Source organism: Protomyctophum parallelum (genome assembly GCF_964188405.1).
Source record: "Protomyctophum parallelum genome assembly, chromosome: 8".
NCBI lineage: Eukaryota > Metazoa > Chordata > Actinopteri > Myctophiformes > Myctophidae > Protomyctophum > Protomyctophum parallelum.
Window position 1 is genome coordinate 27,349,203 of NC_139703.1, and position 21,458 is coordinate 27,370,660.

General features: G+C 42.0%; 1 protein-coding gene across 6 annotated transcripts in view; it reads right to left on the reverse strand.

Moving 5' to 3' along the window:
- cadpsa (Ca2+-dependent activator protein for secretion a) overlaps positions 1 to 13,298 on the reverse strand; it is a gene marked incomplete at its 5' end in the record, with an annotated part of 137,839 nt that extends 124,541 nt beyond the window's left edge. For all 6 annotated transcript variants that reach the window (XM_083771339.1, XM_083771338.1, XM_083771337.1 and 3 more), the window contains one exon: positions 12,957 to 13,298. In XM_083771339.1, the coding sequence (XP_083627465.1) occupies positions 12,957 to 13,298 (342 nt within the window). The remainder of the gene's footprint in view (positions 1 to 12,956) is intronic.
- Positions 13,299 to 21,458: the final 8,160 nt, after the last annotated feature.

The window sequence follows — 21,458 nt, forward strand, 5'->3', positions numbered from 1 at the left end:
CTCATTCTCCAGAGTCATTGTCATCCATGTGTGTTCCATTTCTATGAATGATTGTGTTTTGAATTTTGCACTTCATTGTGCTGTAAATGCTTGGTAGTGTGCAGGAAATGCTTAGTTGTGTGTACTCAACTCAAGGAATACACACAAGTGTGTGTCATTTGGAATTATGGCTGTGTGTACCAAATGAAAACTAGAGTTCCATTTTGGGAACAGTTAAAAGATTTGATGGCAAAGAGGCATAATGGAAAAGGAGTGTCAGGGTTTAGTAAAAGACACAAGTCATTTTACACTAAAACTAGACTAACACAAAAGCATTCCAGGTGACTGTGAATGTGATTTTCTACTACAATCTACAAATGCTGTAATGATCCAAAATGATATTAGTGCAGCACATTTTCTAAGCTTTTTTTAATGATTGCGTTTCAAAGCTTCATCATTCTCTGTGTCTCAGGATGACGTATAGTTGTTTTGACTCAATCTGCCCTGTCCCTTTCCAAAACGGAGTTTAACTTTATATCAGACAAGTGACATGGCAGTGGACTTTGTATTGACATGGGGTCACTTGGGTGACATTAATAGGTACCTCGTTAGTACTATGATAATTGATATGTTATGTACCTATGCTGAGCAATGAGCATCTGAACGGACCAGAATATTACAGCTCTGTTCATTTTCGTTCAGGTTTGGCAAAGCTGAATGCAGGGCTGTGGGAGGAGACTACAATGTTCTTTTAGGTGTGATCCATGTCATCAGGCATAATGGCTTTCCATGCTTAAATGCCACCCTGTTGGGTGGCAATGATGGGAACTTTATTACAGTTTAACTCGATCAGATTGGCACAATGAGTCACCAGCCACAGCCTGATGTGGACCACTGTCTACGAGTGGCTGAGGCAATGGACCACTCTCTCACGTGCTTGTGCGCTTGCGTAAAAAGTAAACACTTATGTGTGCTGTTGTTTGCATGTGTTTGCGGGTGGTCGCATGTCTTCCCTCTGCTGATCACTCTGTCTCACATTCATTCCTTAAAGCGCCGTACTTCACCCCTTTTGCAACCAGATCTTATTTGAATGATGTTCAGGACACAAGAAACACAGTATTTCAAATGCCTGATGACTCATCATATTCTAAAACACCAGATGTATAGATGTATATAGTGACATGCCTCAGTATGTATTCTGCAACCAACAACCGCCATCAGATTGAAAATTGCCTAGCCTCAACAATCCTCTCATAAGGACCCTGATGCATCTTTGCTGCAAGGTTAATATTAACGGGACAGTACATACAATAGCTCAGTGGCCTTGTGGTTAGAGTGTCCGGAGACTGGGAAGTTGGGGTTCAATCCCCGGCCGGGTCATACCAAAGACTGTAAAAATGGGACCCAATGCCTCCCTGCTTGACACTCAGCATCAAGAGTTGGATTGGGGGTAAGTCCCTGCGAGTCCATACTAGCGTCATGTCCAGGGGGTGTACTTGTACATCAAGCTGCCTCACGCTACAGAAACAGGAAATAGGCTCCTGCCCTATGGGCCTCATGACAATATATATTACACAAAGCATCATATTTGAAAACAAAGTTAACTAAGTAAGGAACAACTGTGTACTTGAAACTGTAGTGTGTACAGAAGACACTCGACTTGTATCGTGAAATCATATGCCATGATTTTGTGAAAGTAACCTTACTGCAACGATATATTTGTGTCCCTGTATGTTTCTCCTTTATGTGGACATAAATAAATGGTTAAAGTGTGTGTGTGTGTGTGTGTGTGTGTGTGTGTGTGTGTGTGTGTGTGTGTGTGTGTGTGTGTGTGTGTGTGTGTGTGTGTGTGTGTGTGTGTGTGTGTGTGTGTGTGTGTGTTAGAAAGCGCAGCAGGCCTGTTGACAAGGATTTCCTCATCATTAGCAGTACACACTGTACTCATGAATTATGCAGGCTGTATTGAAACACTACAACCGAACACTACAAGCAGTCACATGACAAACTTTAATTTCATTTTAATGGCATAACTCACAGCGGTATATTTTTCATAGCTGTTTTTGTTCTATACCAGAGGTATGCACTATGCAGTGTCTGTTTGATCAAACTTTGCTTTCTCTTCCATTTCTGATTGATTGGTCACATTTTGCAGACAATAAAGAAAGAGTACAAAAGTTAGAGTAGAATAATTATACTGTATAGAGAGTGGGGTTAACTGAGATGGCAGATTTTTGCCAGGAATCTGATCCTGCTTACTGCCACAATAAATAAATTTCCCCTTATTTATTATTCTGCATTTTCTAATGAAGATATTCATTAGGACATATGGCATCTTGGGATGAGCCATGAAAGCGATTCAACGGTACCACACACCAGACAGGGCAGAACATGTGATCTAACTGTGATAATTAATTGTATGTACCTATACGCAACTACGGTGCATTCTGCTTATTGGAATGCTGAATAAGAAACAAGAGATTAGGGGTGCAACGCATAATTGAATGAATCAATTTAATCTGTTATTAAATGAGCTAATCGATCATTGAATATTCAACAAAATAGCAGATTAATAATCTATCACTATTTTGGGCATGTTTTACAGGTGAACATTTTAGAAATAAATATCAAACACTTTCAAAGATAGTGAAAATATCTGATCTACAAGCTCTACACGTGAGCTGGTAGATCAGCTATGTTCACTATAGACCGATTCCGTACCGGTTTCATGGTTGCAGCCTACGTATTTCCTGTAGGCGGACTCGACATAGCTGCGGGAGTAAAACCCTCACCAGGCGCACCTCTTCCACTACAGTGAACGGCAGAGTGACTGATGTTAGTTTGCCTCAAACTTTACTCCTTTACCTGCTTTTTTACTAACACTAACATTACAAAGATGCCCAGAACATCGAGATGAACCTGTGTAGTTTATGGCTGCTCCAACAGTAGTGGCAACATAAAAAAAAAAAAGAAAACGGAATGTCTAATATCCACCTCGGTGGCGGAGACCAGAGCCATTGAGTAATGGTTGAGACAAAGCAGTGAAGGGTCCTGAAAGATACGTAATTTCAGTCTTACCCAATACCCAATCTTTCTGTTTTATGAACACAAGGCTGCTGTATTTTATACCTCATACTAAGCATTTAAAGTATGAGGTATAAAGTAGCCTACAGCAGCCTTGTGTTAATAAACAGAAAGATTTGGTATTGCGTTATGTATCTTTCACTGCTTTGTCTCAACCATTACTCAATGGCTCTGGTCTCCGCCACAGCGGTGGATATTAGACATTCCGTTTTTTTTTTTTTTTTATGTTGCCACTACTGTTGGAGCAGCCATAAACTACACAGGTTCATCTCGATGTTCTGGGCATCTTTGTAATGTTAGTGTTAGTAAAAAAGCAGGTAAAGGAGTAAAGTTTGAGGCAAACTAACATCAGTCACTCTGCCGTTCACTGTAGTGGAAGAGGTGCGCCTGGTGAGGGTTTTACTCCCGCAGCTATGTCGAGTCCGCCTACAGGAAATACGTAGGCTGCGACCATGAAACCGGTACGGAATCGGTCTATATGAGCACCACACCGTGCGATGACAATAGTGTAACGTGGTTCAATGCAATCAGATTTTCTGTATGGACTTATGGGCTGTCAAGGCCAGAAAGTAGCCTTTTTCCCACATCATTCCCACTTCCGGGTATGATGATGATGTCTCTCTCTCTCTCTCTCTCTCTCTCTCTCTATATATATATATATATATATATATATATATATATATATATACTAGCCCTTACCCGTAGTGAAATACTTGCCGCCTTGTGGCCGCGGGGGTTACTGCGCCCTGGGTGCGTTTTCGCATTTTCTATTCACTAATAAATTCATTATTAATTTATAATTAGTTAAATTGGAAAAGGGCCTTCGTTAATTATTATGGTCAATGCCTGTGTGAAAGGTGGGAGTGATTAGTGCAGGCAGTGAGGAGCTACGGCAGTCACAGTGACACACAGACAGACACACATATAGTATGATGATGATTATAGTATGATGATATATTATGATATAGTATGATTATAGTATGATATATACATATACACCACACCACCATAGAGATCATGGATAGATGCAGCCCTAACAAGGGGTGAGCAGGAGGACTGGACCATATTGTGCAGGTTGAGGGAGAAGTAAACGAGGGACGGTCTAATAACGAGAGCAGGACCTCCAAGTGAACCTGCCGTTAAATGATCCCCAGGAGACTGATGGCTAAACTGTGAAGCCAGCTGACTCATTCAAGTCCCTCTGTAGTTTGTACCGCCCTCACACGTCACACTCCGTCAAGCAACTGCCAGCGCTGTGACAGTCCAAAGAGCACCTTGTGTGAATAGTCAAATTGAAGTCATTGTCTTCAACTGAAACATTTGCATGTTAATGTGTAGTTAAATGGAGGAATGTGCATGTATGGTGCTTTTGTTAGTCGATACAAATTCATTGTAGAGATTTTAGTTGTTTTTATATTTTATTTGTTATTTATTTTTTACTCTTATTGTCTCTGACCTGTGACCTCATATTTCTCTACAGTAGAGAAGAGAGAGAAGAGATTTGTTTCTGACTAAATCAATTAGATATACACCACTTAGCAAAAAAAATATCTATAATGGCTGAATGGGAGCACCCTCGCAGCTCTACCACATACTGTACAGTAGTAGCCGGGCTACAGTAGACTGACAGTATATTCAGTGTATTGCAAATGTCCTGCTGTCGTTCCCTTCTGTCCTCATACAACTGAAATAAATGCCAAGAGAATCTTCCCAAGGAAGCATAATGTAAATGCTATAGATAGAAGCAGAGGAGAACAGTTGGGCCGGACTCATTGGGGTCCCATTGTGATGCTGATGACAAGCAGGCCCACCTGGGCACACTGATCCCCCAGGCCTTATTAATAACAAAGAAAAAGAATAAAATGCAAAGGAGAGAGAGAGCTATGGCAGCAACTTGTTCCTGCATCTTAAATGCTGTAAACCCAAAGAACACATGAAGAGCAACAAAACAACTAGTTAACATATTTCATATTGAACCATGGATGGGCCTCGCGGGGCTCATGATTAATTACAAGACCTGATTCACCAAAAGGAGTGTGAAATGTGTGTGTATCACAGATTAAGCTTATCTCTCTTTTTTTAAACATCTGATCGTCTCTCGGGTCATGTTAAAACAAATTAAAAAAAAAAATCAATGAGTGCCAAAATCAGTTAATAAACGCAGTTCAAAAAGCATCTTAGACGGATGTTAGGTTCTTAGCTTGCTTCTGATCCTCGATGCATTTCATTTATTACAACGTGTTGTTCTTGCTTACTGTAAATCACTCTGGATTAAGAGTGTCTGCTAAAATGCCTAAATTGGAAATTGGAAACATTGAACATACATAAACCTCTTTCTATTTGGGGATTAGTATCTTAAAGAGTACATACAGATGTCCCACGTTGTTCATTGATGCTTCGACACTGCACACGTACTGTAAACATGTCATCTGACTGGGGAATGTGTCAGGATTTACTGTCATCTCATCGTCTTGTCAAGAAAGCAATGAAAACATCAGATACTATACTAGTCTCACATACTATTGGCAATTAAGTTAAATTGAGCTTCACTATCACAACTATGATAACCTACATTAAGAGTGCATGTGTATGCTGTGGAGATTTTGCACGCACATTCCGTAAGTCATTGTACGTGTTCGACAAGAGCAGCCATATAGAGCCTCACAGCATGTATCACTCACTATGAGCAAAATGAGCTCCAGCTCAGCTTCAGGGCAAAGAATGACCTGTCTTCTGTGAATAGGGATACTGATTCTGACTCACTGAGCAGGTCTCCTTAGCCACAAGGACAAACGTCTTTTATTGTTATTGAGCACACAAAATACAAGGTGCTAACCTATATTTCTATAAGCACTTATAACTAACTATAAGCAACATATTGTTATTGTTATAATGGGTTCAATGTCTTGCTCAAGGACAGTTCAACAGGAAGCCAGGACGAGCTGGGGATCAAAGGAATCACCTACTGAGCTACACATAACTCCTGCAACCCTCGATAGGGTCTCAAGTCCGACCCACAGTTTTTTCACCAAACTTTGTGCACCAGAATACAAATATCATGAGACTTCTAAGTTAAATACAATTTGTGAACAAGGAGCAGCCTCTGTTTTCTCCGTTTTGAGGCCACAGACTGCCAGGCCTCCAGACTGTCACGTTGCCATACCACCCACTTTACAGCTGACTGCCAGAGTCGAGAATGAGTGTGTGATCTAAACACAAACACAAACTGACACATCAGGAAAAACAAGGAAATAAAGAAAGGGGAAAAAAGTAGAACCATATTTTAAAAATAAAAGAGAAATGATTATCTGTCATTCTTCAGTTATGTACACTCTTCATGCATATTGACATATGATCAATATTGTGCATTTCAGTGAACAATACCAATAACCTTTAGGTGCATGACTTGAATCTCATCACCACCAGTAAGAGCTAGAAGCCTTCAATTGACCGGCCTTCTTGTTATTAACTTAATGGCAGGGTGGTAACTAGGTGCAATTTGCTTGCCATTGACAGATACATCCAAACAGAAAAGTCCTACAGTATCTGACTGTATTAAACGGAACGACGTCAAGCTCACCAGCATTGCAGCTGTACGAAGAGCGTTTGTTTCATAAAAATCCATTGTAGACATATGAGCTACTTTCTGTCTGAAATTCCGTTCAGGTGATTATTTTTCTAAGTGTTTGAGTTTGGAAGTGCTCGTTGGATATCATTCAACCACTTGATTTGAATTAGCACATAATGCAGGATTCAGCAGGATGTTGCTTTACAGAAAACGAGTGCTTCCAAACTCCAATGGCAACATGGCCGCAGTCTGCATCTGATCAATTCCAGCTATTCATGTTCTAACAATAACCAACAGTAAAATATGCAGTGTTAAATTGTCATTAATTAACAATGATATACCTGTGCACATAAATAAGTAATGGGAGAGACATGTTTCTGGAATGTTATTATGCATCTACAGTGGTTCAAAAAGAGATCTTTAGGATCTGCAGCTGGTTTTAGAACCTACCATGACACCTACCATGACATCAGGAGACTACAAGTGGGTCTCATGAACTCACAAGGACGGAGTTTGTGTGTGTGTGACGTGTGTGTGTGTGTGTGTGTGTGTGTGTGTGTGTGTGTGTGTGTGTGTGTGTGTGTGTGTGTGTGTGTGTGTGTGTGTGTGTGTGTGTGTGTGTGTGTGTGTGTGTGTGTGTGTGTGTGTGTCTGTCCGGTTAGGTTCTTAGATTCTTAGCTTACGTATGATGCTTGAAGACTATTTTTATGTAGTTGATGTATTGCCAGGTTTTGTTCTTGCTTACTGTAAATCACTCTGGATTAAGAGCGTCTGTTAAATGCCTAAATTGTAAATTGCCTTAGGCTACAAAGATTGCAGGATTGCTCTGTTTCGAACAAAATGCCACAAATCATGAACACAGCGTGCGATTTCCGTGAAATTCTCAAGGTCGAGGCCAAAATGCCACTTAACATTTTTCAAATCAGCCTCACAGTGGCGCTATATAAGGACAATTTCTGTTTTAACCTATAACTGCACGATCTGTGTACAACTATGTATACATAGGCTACATCACGCATATCGGTATACACTATCTCTATAGTCATGTGATCAACACAGATCTGTTTGATTTTTCATATTCCATCCTGATTGGCTACGATCTAAAGTCTGCACGACGGGCCCGTTTAGAACAAAATGGCTCAAATAATGAACACAGCATGCGATTTCCGTGAAATTACGCATCTACATTCCCACTATAGGACTGCCACTTAAAATAATTCACATCAGTCTCATGGTGGCACTATAGGCCAAGGACAACACTTTGCCCTGCATTTTTCACATCTGCTCCACCATGAGACAGAGTTTTGCTAAACACATTTCTTTACATTACTTGTACAGAATTTATCCATATACTGTATCACGCAAATCGGTATATAGCCTACACTATCTATTACAAACACTCCTATCCTGCTGGTGGAAACCAGCAGGGTCTAAATCTGGGTCTAAATCTGGGTCTAAATCTGAACTGTATCAATCACACGGTCATCATTACAAAAAATTATTAGTGTAGTATTATTTGCACAATCGTCATAATCATTTCCATGTTGGATTTTCAATAGTGGAAATTGCCGATCTACAAGCTCAAAACGCGTCACGTGACGTCGCGCTTTGAGCTCGTAGATCGGCAATTTCCACTATTCATATAAAGTATTAAAGTTATTAGATTATCTAAGCACCTTTGTTTTTGCGAAGCCTGAAAGCCTAACAGATATTCCATATTTAATATTTATTCAAATGTTCCCATGCTCAATGCCAAAAACATAATTCAATCTTAATCGTAATTATTATTAATTAATTCATTATTATTTTTCTGTGTTTGAAGTGTCTGACGTCTGAAGTGAGGACACACACACGAACATGCACGCACTCAAGCATGCATGCACACACACACACACACACACACACACACACACACACACACACACACACACACACACACACACACACACACACACACACACACACACACACACACACACACAGCAGTGACAGTTTAGCAACATATTTAGCAGTGTGGAGCTGTATAAGGGTCAACAGTCCAATCAGTCTAGTTGTAGGCAGTCAGCAAACATAATGGCCTCTGCTCATGTTGATTTTGAATCGGATGGGGATATGGGGATGGTGACAAATTATGGTTTGCAACAGACCTTTGAGTTGCCTGTCTGGACTATAGCTTCCTCCTCTGACAAGAAGATGGCAGAAAAACTCAAAACTCAATTCACTCTAATTGCAGAGAATGATACAGTAGGCCAGGTAATGATCTGAGAAGGTATAATATGGTTGATTGTGGCATGTATGATTTCAATAAGACAAACATACATTTGACAATGAGCTGCAATACCAGTGACAATGTTCACACCTGGACAGTAATCTTCTTGCACATAGTGTGTACTGTACATGCTACATGCTTCGATTTTGGGCATCAAGACCTGACCAAACTGGACTACGCGGATGACATCAGCCTGCTCTCCGACCACGTGGAACAAGCTCAGGAGCGGAGCCTGAGTGGGCCGCCGGCTGAACGCCAAGAAAACTGAAGTTATCACCTATAACATCCCATCAGAGCATCCACCTCTGACAGCAACAGGAGGCAGTGCTCTGAAGGAAGTCAAGGACTTCCAGGTACTAAAGTACCTGGGCTCATGGGTCAACTCAACGGAACAAGATCTTAAAGAACAACTTTAGTTTTTTTCAACCAAGGTTCATGTTTTACGTTGTTTTTTTTTAAATATATATTTTTTTATATCTTTTATTGATTTTTGAAGGGACAGACAGTAGGCTGACAGGAAACGGGAGAGAGATGGGGGGATGACATGCAGTAAAGGCCGTGTCGGGTCCGGGAGTCGAACCCGCGGCACACTGCGACTGGATTACCAGTCCGGTGCCCAGACCGTTACGCTACGGCCTGGGCCATGTTTTACGTTGTTATTAGAGAAAGTAAAAGAGAGATGAGTGTTATTTATTTTCTTTCATTTGCTGCTTTTTTTCATTTTAGTGATTTTAGCTATTTTTTGATCTACTGAATGTGAAGATAGCCTACTGAGGGGAAGCCACACTGTCATAGGCTCAATGTAAATTTGACACATTCAGTAGATCCCGTGATCTTTTGTGGCATATAGGACAAATATAAAAACCCATATTTAGCCCCATGTTCGAATTCCCACACCCCCCTGTCAAAAACAGCTAAAATCCCTAAAACAAAAGAAAGCAGCAAATGAAAAATAATTAACACTCATCTTTTACTTTCTCTAAAAACGACCTAAAAAAACTAAAGTTGTCCTTTAAAGTGAGGAAGGCACTTGCATGGAGTGCCCTGAATGGCATGGCCAGCGTATGGAACTCAAACCTTCGCGCCAAACCAAACTCAGCTTCTTCTATACAACGGTAGAGTACAGTGTCTCTAGATGGGTGTTACACTAGAATGCTGCGTGCAGTAATCTACATCAGCAAGAGTGCACGTTACCAACAAGAACCCCTATGATGGAATGCCAAGGGTGAGCCAGTAAATAGCAGCCAGGAGAATGAAACTATAGCAGGACACTGCCAAACTGCCAAAGACACCAAGAGCCAGCCAGCAAAGTAGTGCCGTGGGAACCAACACACGGACACCGGTCAGGAGGACGTCCCACATTAACATACTGTATGTGGATGTACTCAAGAAAGACGCAGGAGCGCAAAGCACCAACGAGCTGGCCAGATGAATGGAGAACCGGGATGACTGGAAACAACGATGGAGGGCTCGTCTGAGGACGACCTAGAAGAAAGTCTTCTCCTGCCTTACCATAACTGCATCAATCCTTGCTTCAAACAGAGAACGTATAATTCCCCATTGCATATCTGAAGCCACATTGTCTGATGTATTTCATCATGTTCTCCCCAGAGTAGAGAGTCTCTTGAGATCAACAAGGTGAACATAACATGTTGACACCCAGGTTGATTGTGAGAGAAAGAGTGGTTGTAAAGTCATATACTTTTTGTATGACAAATTGGCCGATCTACAAGCTCATAACGCGTTGTGTTGCAACAATATATCGGTCAATATATTCTCCCATTTTAACTTGGGACCCCTATTAGAATGGCAATATACATGAGCAAAGTAATGAAAAAAGGTGTTTGCCTGAAGAAGACTTGGTTTCTGGGAAAAACAAAACACAAAAAATCGTAACACTGCCAAACACTGTATAATTGTTAATGAATTCTCATGAGTGCATCTTTCATTGCCTTTGTTTTGCAACAAGCATAGACCAACATTTCTTGGTAATTGCTGTAGAGGTGTGTGCACTGACTGGAATTGAATACCGGAGAACTCGCCAGTTTACCAAGTCGCCGCGGCGAGATTTCTTCATCAATGTCTTCATCGTTATGCTAACATTCTGTCTGTAGTATGTCAAACTCACAGATGTTATAGTTCATTTCCAAAGTGATCCAATTATTTTGTGCAATGAAATGGTCAGCTAGATGATGATAAAAAGTAGTAGTATGGGAATATCAATGATAAGTACAGTACCATTTCAGGAATTGTTTACTAATTAATTACATTGTTTCTGTACTTTTAGCATTCCTACTTTCTCTAATGTTAACTCTAAACAACTATCCTCTCTCTCAATTCAATGCAATTTAAATGAAGGTGAAGTAAAATTAAAATTGGTAAACTGGCGAGTTCTCCAGATACCCACTTTTCTTATTGTGATCCTTCACATTTGCCAGCGGACAATTTGGCATGTGTTATACAATCAGCTTAGGTTCCAGGATCTAGCAGAACAAACAGCTCAACCGTAACAGAGAACCGTATAGGCTTATTCATTTTGTCACACTTGTAGCTCTCATCGCAACGTCTTGGGTTCTGGGCCCATCACCTGTCACCACCCGCTTTCCTGTCCCTACTCTTCTGTGGGCTATTATTGAAGTTTTTCGAGACTTCTTGTGTGTGTGTGTGACTGTGTGTGTGTGTGTGTGTGTGTGTGTGTGTATGTGTGTGTGTGTGTGACTGTGTGTTGTGTGTGTGTGTGTGTGTGTGTGTGTGTGTGTGTGTGTGTGTGTGTGTGTGTGTGTGTGTGTGTGTGTGTGTGTGTGTGTGTGTGTGTGTGTGTGTGTGTGTGTGTGTGTGCGCGCGCGTGCGTGTGTGGAGGGGGCGGACCAACATTAACATGAAGTTCACTTTGGTTGTTACTTGTTAGTGTTATTGCTAAGACAAAGGTCAGTTTCCTATTCATTGTGAATGGAGCAGTAGGCAGTATTAGTTGTGACACAAATATACTATTTAGAAATGTGTTCCTCTCATTCATTCATCTCATTCATTATTCATCTCATTCGTTGTCTTTGTCTAGACAAAGTCTAAGACAAAGGTCAGTTTCCTATTCATTGTGAATGGAGCAGTAGGCAGTATATTAGTTGTGACACAAATCTACTATTTAGAAATGTGTTTCTCTTGTCAGCACTTAGGGAGATTTGGTTTTTAATGTGCATTTATCATCATGATCAATGTTACTACACATCTCTCTAACAGAATATCTATTGCCACTGAGCATAATCAATAATGAAACAATACCGGATAGCAGAGCATTGATTCAGTGGGCTTGCGGAGGGGCACTTAAGACTCTGTATCATGTTCTATATGATAATGTTCTGGCAAGAGGTTTTCTTGATGTCAGTCAGTTGGAATTGTATACTTGCATGCCTACAGGGCAATGCACTTATGCAAGACCTACTACAAAGGGTGGACCTGGACCACTACATGTAGTGTGCATCAGTGATCAGTCTCAGAACCACTGAACGTCTCTACACACGCACGCACGCACGCACACACACACACACACACACACACACACACACACACACACACACACACACACACACACACACACACACACACACACCGAGAGAGAGAGAGAGAGAGAGAGAGAGAGAGAGAAGAGACCTCTAACTGTCTACAATGTAGGGGGGGGGGGACATTAATGCTTTTTCTGAGACCTTTGAAAGGCCTTTGGCAGTTTCCCCCCTTACATAATTGAGCTTTTGACTACTTTACAGGGACAGTTAATTCTAATTAAAAATGCACGACATATCGATCAGCAGCTGATGAGGAATACATGGTGGTCACTGACTGTCTGACTGGTGTCAAATATGGAGCCGATTTTCATTCAAATAGTGATATCACCTCAACATAGGATTTGGTGCTTCTTTGGCCACCCTTTAATGAGCAACAGTTAGTGTGCTGGTGGATATAAAGGCATGCCAACAGTATATGAGTTTACAATGCCTTAGTAACGTTGGTTATTGGAGTTTGGTCTGAGTGGTTCTTGATATCTGGTTTCCACACTGATCTTACCTTTTGCTGTCGTCTAGCCATATCAGTCGGTTGTTTTGCGTTAAATGGATATGCAATGCAGCGCATGACAAACACGTAAAGCTGGAGTCTCTTTTTCCTTTCCTCCTCTTCCCTCTGCATTTTCTCCAGGTCCTCTTTCTCTTTGTCACTGGCCACGGATGGGCTGGGGCTGGAGGGTCGGCCGCTCATGCTCCCTCGGCTCGTGGGCTGAAGCCCACCGCCGCTGTCCGTGGCTCGGTTTGGTGACACCCGAGCTCCGCCGTTCTTTGGAGCCGTAACCTCTTTCCTTTCTACTTCTACAATCTCGTCCCCTTCCTCCTCACTGGAAGACGGGTCCAACATGTTGGTGGTCTTTGATGGGGACTGTGACACAAAGATGTGAAGAACAGACACCAATGAATGTCAGTGCCGAGTCGACCAGGGGTTAGAGACTATAGTCACCTCTGTTGGCAACGTCGGCGCGAGGAAAAGTAGGAAAAAAGATCCAGAAAAACTCTGCAACTGAAGACGGAGAAATTGACGAGCGAGTTTGCCCCCCAAAGCAGAGCGATTGTTGTTTAAAATGCTGTTTGCAGACGATTCAGTCCCTGCTTACGGAATTATTGTAGCCCTAGTTGCGTGCTCCCAGTCTTTCAACTCTCCATCACCATCGGGGATTTGCTAGGAGGATATATAAGGGGGAGGGGTTGGATGGGAGAACATTAGAGAAATTGCTTTCCAGTGCCGAAGCGTCGCGTGTCGCCTGATGCCTCTTTAACTGATTTTGTCAATGGCATATTGATTGCCAGCGCCACGATCCTTTAAAAGGCAAAGCTGTGCTCATTGACCGTATTGGGAACTGGCCGTGGTGCTGAAACAAACAGCAAAATTTGAGCTGGTAGGGGCGGCGACAATGGATGTGCGCACCCACCTGATGATTTCCAGACGCATATGGAGAGACAGCGGTTCAAAAAAAATGTCTTCTTTGTAGCTGGTGCTTCAGTCCGCGCGAACGATACAAGCTCAGTTCATAGTGAATGTTGAAACCATTCCTTTTAGTTTCCTTCATGATAATTCTGTATGAAGCTTCAAATAACATAGATCAGCGGCTACTGTCGACGAGTAGGCTTTTTTTTAGCCTATCGTTCGTTGTCGTTGTCCAAAAATGAAGTCTAGGAGACGGAGACAACGCGAGGTGTGAGAGCAGAGCACACACAGAGAAAGAACTGGAGATATAGAAACTATATGAAACTGAGGCATTATAAATTAGTTGGCTTAACAAAAACGAATTTATAGGCTACTGCTGCTACTGCTGCTATTGCTGCTATTGCTGCTGTGCTGCTACTACTGCTGCCGCTGCTACTAGCCTACTACTACTACACTACTACTACTATACGAACTACTACTACTAGGCTACTTATTCTACTATACTATACTAGCCTATTACTGCTACTACTGCTGCTACTAGCCTACTTCTTCTATTACTATACTACTGATACAACAGAAACTATACTGCTGCGTGCTACTATACTACTTTTTGAGTGGCTAGCTCCTCCAACTTCTGGCTTTAGGAATTACGTCATATGGCAGTACTTTTAACAGAAATAGAGTGGCACTGGCTGCCACTGTGGCAGCCAAGTCTATGGACTTTTAATGTTTGTTTGGGGATTTTTGAGTAGTGCTAACCAGTCCTATAGACAGCAATGTGTGTCCCTTTGTCTCATTGTCCCTATGTCCCTGTGTCCGTCCAAGCACGGCAATTGACCACTGTCACTGTTGCGCAGTGAAACACACACACACACACACACACACACACACACACACACACACACACACACACACACACACACACACACACACACACACACACACACACACACACACACACACACACACACACCAGGGAGGAGACAGTACAGTACAGTACAGTACAGTACAGTACAGTACAGTACAGTACAGTACAGTACAGTACAGTACAGTACAGTACAGTACAGTACAGTACAGTACAGTACAGTACAGTACAGTACAGTACAGTACAGTACAGTCTGATTTTTTAATAAACATATAGTGGCAGCCAATTAAGTCTCATGGAATTCTATGGAAGACATCCATCTTCAAACGCTTTGGGAATTGGGTCGCGGGGGCAACAGTTCCAGCAGAGAGCTCCAGACTTCACTCTCCAGACATGGCCAAATTAGCCATTGGGCCAGTGGGGCCGCGGCCCAGGGGCCCTTCAGGGAAACAGGACTGCCCGGTACAGGGTTTGAGGCCCAGTACCTTCATTGGCTGTTGATTGTGATTGTGTTACATTTAGGTCAAAAAGATGATGAAAAAACCAGTGTGAACGTGCACTATGACGCTAGTTTTGTGGATTCATTTGGATTAGCATAACTCACTTCAAAAGTTCAAATGGACGCACATGCATGTTGGCAAAAGTGATCCTGTAAAACTGCTGCTCTCTCTGTACTGGCAAACAGAAAAATGCCACACTGGCAAACTTTTCTACTAGGCCTACAAGGTGCAGGGACTGAGTAATCAACTTGACATCAAAGCCCTGCACCATGTGCAACTAAACAAGCAATCAAGCACTCAGCAGACATAATACATAATACACATAAATATATTATTCAATTAGTCTGTAACATCTGTGATCTGTCGTTGCGCACTCAACGAGTGTCAAAATGAGTGTAGATGTTGAGGTAACTTGTATGTATGCAAAGCTGGCTTTTTTGGCCTGAAGGTGGTGCCAAAGGAAAAGCCATGAGGTCACCCCCATGGTCACTAGGCAGCCGCTGCAGTCACTATGTTCAACAGTGGTGGAAAGTAACTAAGTACATTTACTTAAAGGATCACTTCACCACTTTTCAACCTATCTTCATATAATAGGTCCTCACTAATAATCATGATGAAATGGCATGGGTTTTTTTCTACTCTGTCTGTGTCTCATAGGAGGGCTATGGGCAGTTCAGAAACCGTCTTCCAGTGACATCATCATTAGGCAGATTATTTTTTAAACAAGATTTTTTTACAAAAATGTTTAGATTTTCATTATCGTGAGAACGATGGCTTCCATTTCCGCATTGCAACTTTTCAGGACTAGAAAGCCTGCCGTTTTCATTAGCTTGTTATTAGCTTGTATTCCCCATTGATGATGTCACTGGAAGACGGTTTCTGAACTGCCCACAGCCCTCCTATGAGACACAGACAGAGTAGAAAAATATTGCACCATTTTATCATGATTATTAGTGAGGACCTATTATATGAAGATAGGTTGAAAAGTGGTCCTTTAATTACTGTACTTAAGTACAATTTTGAGGTAGGCCTATTTGTAATTTACTTGAGTATTTCCAATTTCAAACAGCCTATATTTTACTTCTACTCCACTACAGCTTGGATCCAAATATTGTACTTTTACTACACTACATTTATTTGTAACAGAGTAGTTCTATATTGCAGCATTGGTACTTTTACTTAAGTAAAAACTTTGAGTACTTTTCCCACCACTTCATGCAATAGGCCTACTGCAGTACTAGCAATCTGCAAACCCATCTGCAAAACAAAGGTAGGTACTAGTGACTGCCTGAGATCCACACATTGATCATCTCTCAATGTGTACTATATCTATAAGGTGAAAATATAAATAAAGAAAATCACCCCGAAAGACCAACAAAATACACTTATTTCTGGTTCAACAACTGAGGGCTCTGAAACACGCTTGTTTATTTTAAAGGGCTTCAGAAAAATGCACATAAAGTGCACAAAGACCCACACACCGCCTGCACTTCATGCAATACGAACGTTTCGGTCAAAGACCTTCTTCAGGCATCAGATATCGAAACCTTCCAGATGCCTGAAGAAGGTCTTTGACGGTGCGGGTCTTTGTTGGTTGGTTTTTCTGAAATACATTGAGCCCTGCCTTTACGCACCCGCCTCAGAGCATACAGGTGTGCATAAGTCTTTGTTGCCTATTATTTTAAAGGGCAAAATACTAATATATTTTGACATGAAAGCAATGCATGGAATAGAGAGGAAATTATTATTTTTATTCTTTATTCTTTATTTACCCAGGGAAGTAGCTGAGCACAGGTGCTCATTTTCAGCAACGCCCTGCACATAGAAACACACAGACAGCCACACACAAACACACGCACACACACACACACACACACACACGCACACGCACACACACACGCACACGCACAGGCACACACACACACACACACACACACACACACACACACACACACACACACACACACACACACACACACACACACACACACACACACACACACACACACACACACACACACACACACACACACACACACACACACACACACACATTAAAACCTGGGAGCTGACCAGTACAACCACAGTCTTATACTGTTGGCCACTAAGCATCTCCAGGGGGAGCAGTTGGGGGTTCAGTGCCTTGCTCAAGGGCACTTCAGCGGTGTTGGGTTACTCAGTGATGACAATCACTTCCCCACCCAGATTTTTCCTGCCTTTAGATGTACATACCCTTACAGCACATTTCTCCTTTTAGATTGAAAGTCCTCTCATTCTAATTATAGCCCCCCCACACCCCCCAGTGCCTGGTACCCCTTTGATGTGGTAGCCGTTTTATGGGCTCCGTCCTATATGGCACCCTCCCTTTAATCAAACCCTGATTCCCTATCACTTGTGGTCACCATGGTTAGTAATAAGAACAGAAGTGGAAGCTGTAGCTCTCAAAGTGTTGCTCGAGTCTATTGATTCATGTAACATTGATTGTTTGTGACTGCAGAATTGAGGTGAAAAATGCTAACTAATAGCATTTGTCACATTATTTGACTTAAATAACTTGAATCAGGTGCACTGGTGCAGCGAAGTTAACCAAAATAAAACCACCAAACACAACCATATTTTCTGTTCATTCCACCAATTATTGCCAACCCATGGCCACATTGTTGAGCCATTGTGAGAGCATTGATGTCACCATAAACCTTGTCAGCTAGTTTCATTTTATGGCTTGTGTAGGCCTACAACCAGGATTGAGACGGTCACCATGATTGGATCCATATGACACCTCGCAGGCTCGCACCTTCAAAGGCAGGTGTAAAGAGAAGCATGAAGGATGCTTGGTTCGTACTCCAGTAAATTGACCTTTAGGTACAGTATGCATATTGACATATTGACCTGGACACAAGGCCCTGAGGTCATCAATATGGGTCGTCCTTGGGGGAGCACACCGAAAAAAGCACAGCTAATTCCAAGGCAATCCAGCCACTGGTTTTCAAGATATATAACGTTTAGGACCAATTTGCTAGATGGATCGACAGACTTTACCTTTATTTACCCAAGGTATAGTAGCTGAGCACAAGTACTCATTTTCAGAAACCCCCTGCACATTAAAACCTGGGAGCTGAGCTGACCAGTACATCGAGTCTAAAGCCCTATAAACACACCAGAGGGTCTCCATGCAACTCCTTACCACATGCAACTACTTGGTTAATGGTTGCCATTATTCCCAATGGCAGTTGCAAGGAGTTGCATTAGTGTGGTTTGTTTTGTTGCAAGGAGTTGCGAGTAGTTGCAAGGAGTTGCAGCTAGTGTGGTTTGAGCCTTTTGGCCTTTGGCCACTGAGCAGCAGCCAGCTCCACTGGAACAGTTGTCAGTGCCTTGCTTAATGGCACTTTAGCAGGGTTGGGGGAAGGGTTGAGTGGTAACTTCCAGGTTCACTTCTAGATTCAGGGGAATCGAACAGGGAGCATTCTGGCGACAAGTGCGCTCCTCTAACTTTTTGGTCACCGCTGGCCCCAAATATTGTCATGCCCAAATATTGTCATGTAAAACCCCTTTTGGAAGGATTCGGGTGTGTTCACACTTTACAGGTGATAGTATTAGTGTGTGTGGTGTGGTCTACATGCAGCAACATGCGCATAAATATTTTCTGTCCTGGGCCTTACCTGTGGCAGACAAACTGTTGCTGCTGGTAGACCACACTGGAGCCATGTATTATTTACAAATCTAACTTGAGGAGCCATTCTCCATTAGTTTCAGTGGGCTTCAATGCAGTTTCGGGAAGTCTGTTTGCTTCTATTAAAACCCAGTCTTGCTTGAGATATTGTAATAACTGACTTTCAAAATTAAATACATATAGGAATCTATGAAAAACTAAAAAGCTTTAATTGGCATGATAAAGTGCTTTACGTTTGCAATGCATATACTACAGTACAGTAGGCCTATAGTTGAAGTTAAGTTGAAGTAACCCCGGCCTTAACCTTATACTGTACGTCACTGACCACCAGTGTCCACCAGCAACAGAGGTATACTTGGCCCCCAGCTTTTTTACATTTTACTGTACATAAATGAGTTGTGCAAGTAAGTGCAACTCCATGTGGGGGTCCTCGGCGGGGCCCCAGGATCTTCCAGACCCACAGGAACACGCCCAGGATGCATGCAGGCCCGGTTCCGGCGAGGCGCCCCACGTCCAAAACGGTCGAGAAATGACAGTTACCGACGTGTGGGGGAATTAGCAGACAATTAACACTCTCTCTCTCACACAAGAGAGTAGTATTCTCTCTCCCTCCCTCCCTCCCTCTCCCTCTCTCCCTCTCACCCTCTCCCTCTCTTTGTCTCTCGCATGCACACATGCTCCACATTACACTCTCTCTCTGTTTCTAGCTCAGCAGCGCCACTTTTGCACCTGTTGGTACCCTAAACAAACAGACATACATACATAGAACATACATAATATAGGGACATTGCTGATCCTTGAAGTGGTTGCACCACTTAAAAATCTTCACCAAAATTAGTAGATCTATAAGCTCTATTTGGGTCACAACAGGCAAATAATAAAATAAAACAATGATAGTAATGATATTCATAAATCACTCAGTGAAGTTTATTTGTTTGTTTGTTTGCTATCCCTCATTTAATGGCAACCCCACACATATTTTCCGCCAAAAAGGTTTTATTTTTATTGATGCAGCAATGAATAAACATATGTGTACATTTTGTTGTATCCGACATGTAAATATCCCCCCCTCCCCCCAATCAAGGTCAGAACAAGACAAGACAAATAAAACAAAGACAGACAGTACAAGACAGTAAAAGTAATTAGTAAACTAGTATTGAAAGTACTAATGAACATAGTAAGAAGAAAAAATAAATAATAATAATAAAATAAAAATCATCAGGGTATGGTATCTAGGTTACATACATTGTATCCATCATTCAGTTTAGATAGTAAATTGCTCTATATCCAACTGACTACTTTAGTACTTACTGAGGGCCTCTAACCAGAGGTCGCCCAATGTCAGATTTGGTGTGAGGTAACAGATTGTACAAGGGAATATGGGTTTAAGTGAAAGGTATACTTTCCACAAACTCTATGAAAAGGGTCCAAGTCATAATGTATCTATCTTTAGAACCACTACGGTTGTACCTTAGTTTCTCTAGGGGAATCATGGAGAGAACCTCTTTGACCCACTGTTTGAACGAGGGAGGTTTCCCCGACTTCCATTGTCGAAGTATCAATCTACGAGCCAAAAGCTTGTTGTGAATGCCACAGCGTTTGCCTGAAGACCCGTGAGCCGTTCCTCGATTGGAGATACCCCAAAAACAGCAATCAATAATTATTTTATTTATTTAAAAAAAAATTAGTAGTTGTTTTCCAATGCGTAATCTAAATTTCTAGTTGTATTTTTATAATTCATTGGTTAGGCCAGGTTGTCTGAGCGGGCAGTCCTGAGTTAGGGGAGGATTGGTGGAGGTCAGCCTCAGGACCAGAGGGGACTCAACCAGCTGACTCATATTCTCCTCTTTGTTGCCTGTTCTTGTTCCACTCCTTTTCCCCCTCTACACCAAATCTCTTTGCCAGAAAGTAGCACATAAGCTCACATTTTCACTGAATGAACGGCGATCGCCTATTTTTGCTGATTGTTCACCTATTATGCCCAGAATAGGGACAATGGTGACTACTGCCTCGGGCTGATCACCCCCTGGGTTTACAATTTAGAATGTAGGCTATAGGTATTTAGCAGATGGTCTTAATCCAGAGCGATTTACAGTAAGCAAGAACAACACATGTTAATACATCAAATACATAAAACATTGTCATCAAGGATCATAAGTAAGCTACGAACATAACAGTGGAATATATCTATATAATGAAACTATGCATATACTATATAGTGCTATGTCTACATAAAATGCTATCTAAGTTACATAAATTGAGCATTCGCCTGTAAGGTTGTTGGGCTAGGGTGAGTGCTACAGCAAGTGCTGCGGGCCAAGATGGAGTCTGAAGAGGTGGGTGTTCAGACTACGGCGGAATATTGGGAGTGATTCTGATTGTAATGGGAAGTGCATTCCACAGTTTTGGAGCCAGAAGGGAGAAGAGTTTTGGACGTGTGGAGCGCTGTCCCGGCGTTTTTAGTGAAGGTACTTCCAGCTTCCCTGCGTTGGCTGATCTGAGTGCGCGGGAGGGTTTGTAGGGTACGATCAGACGTGCAAGATATGGGGGTGCTATATGCC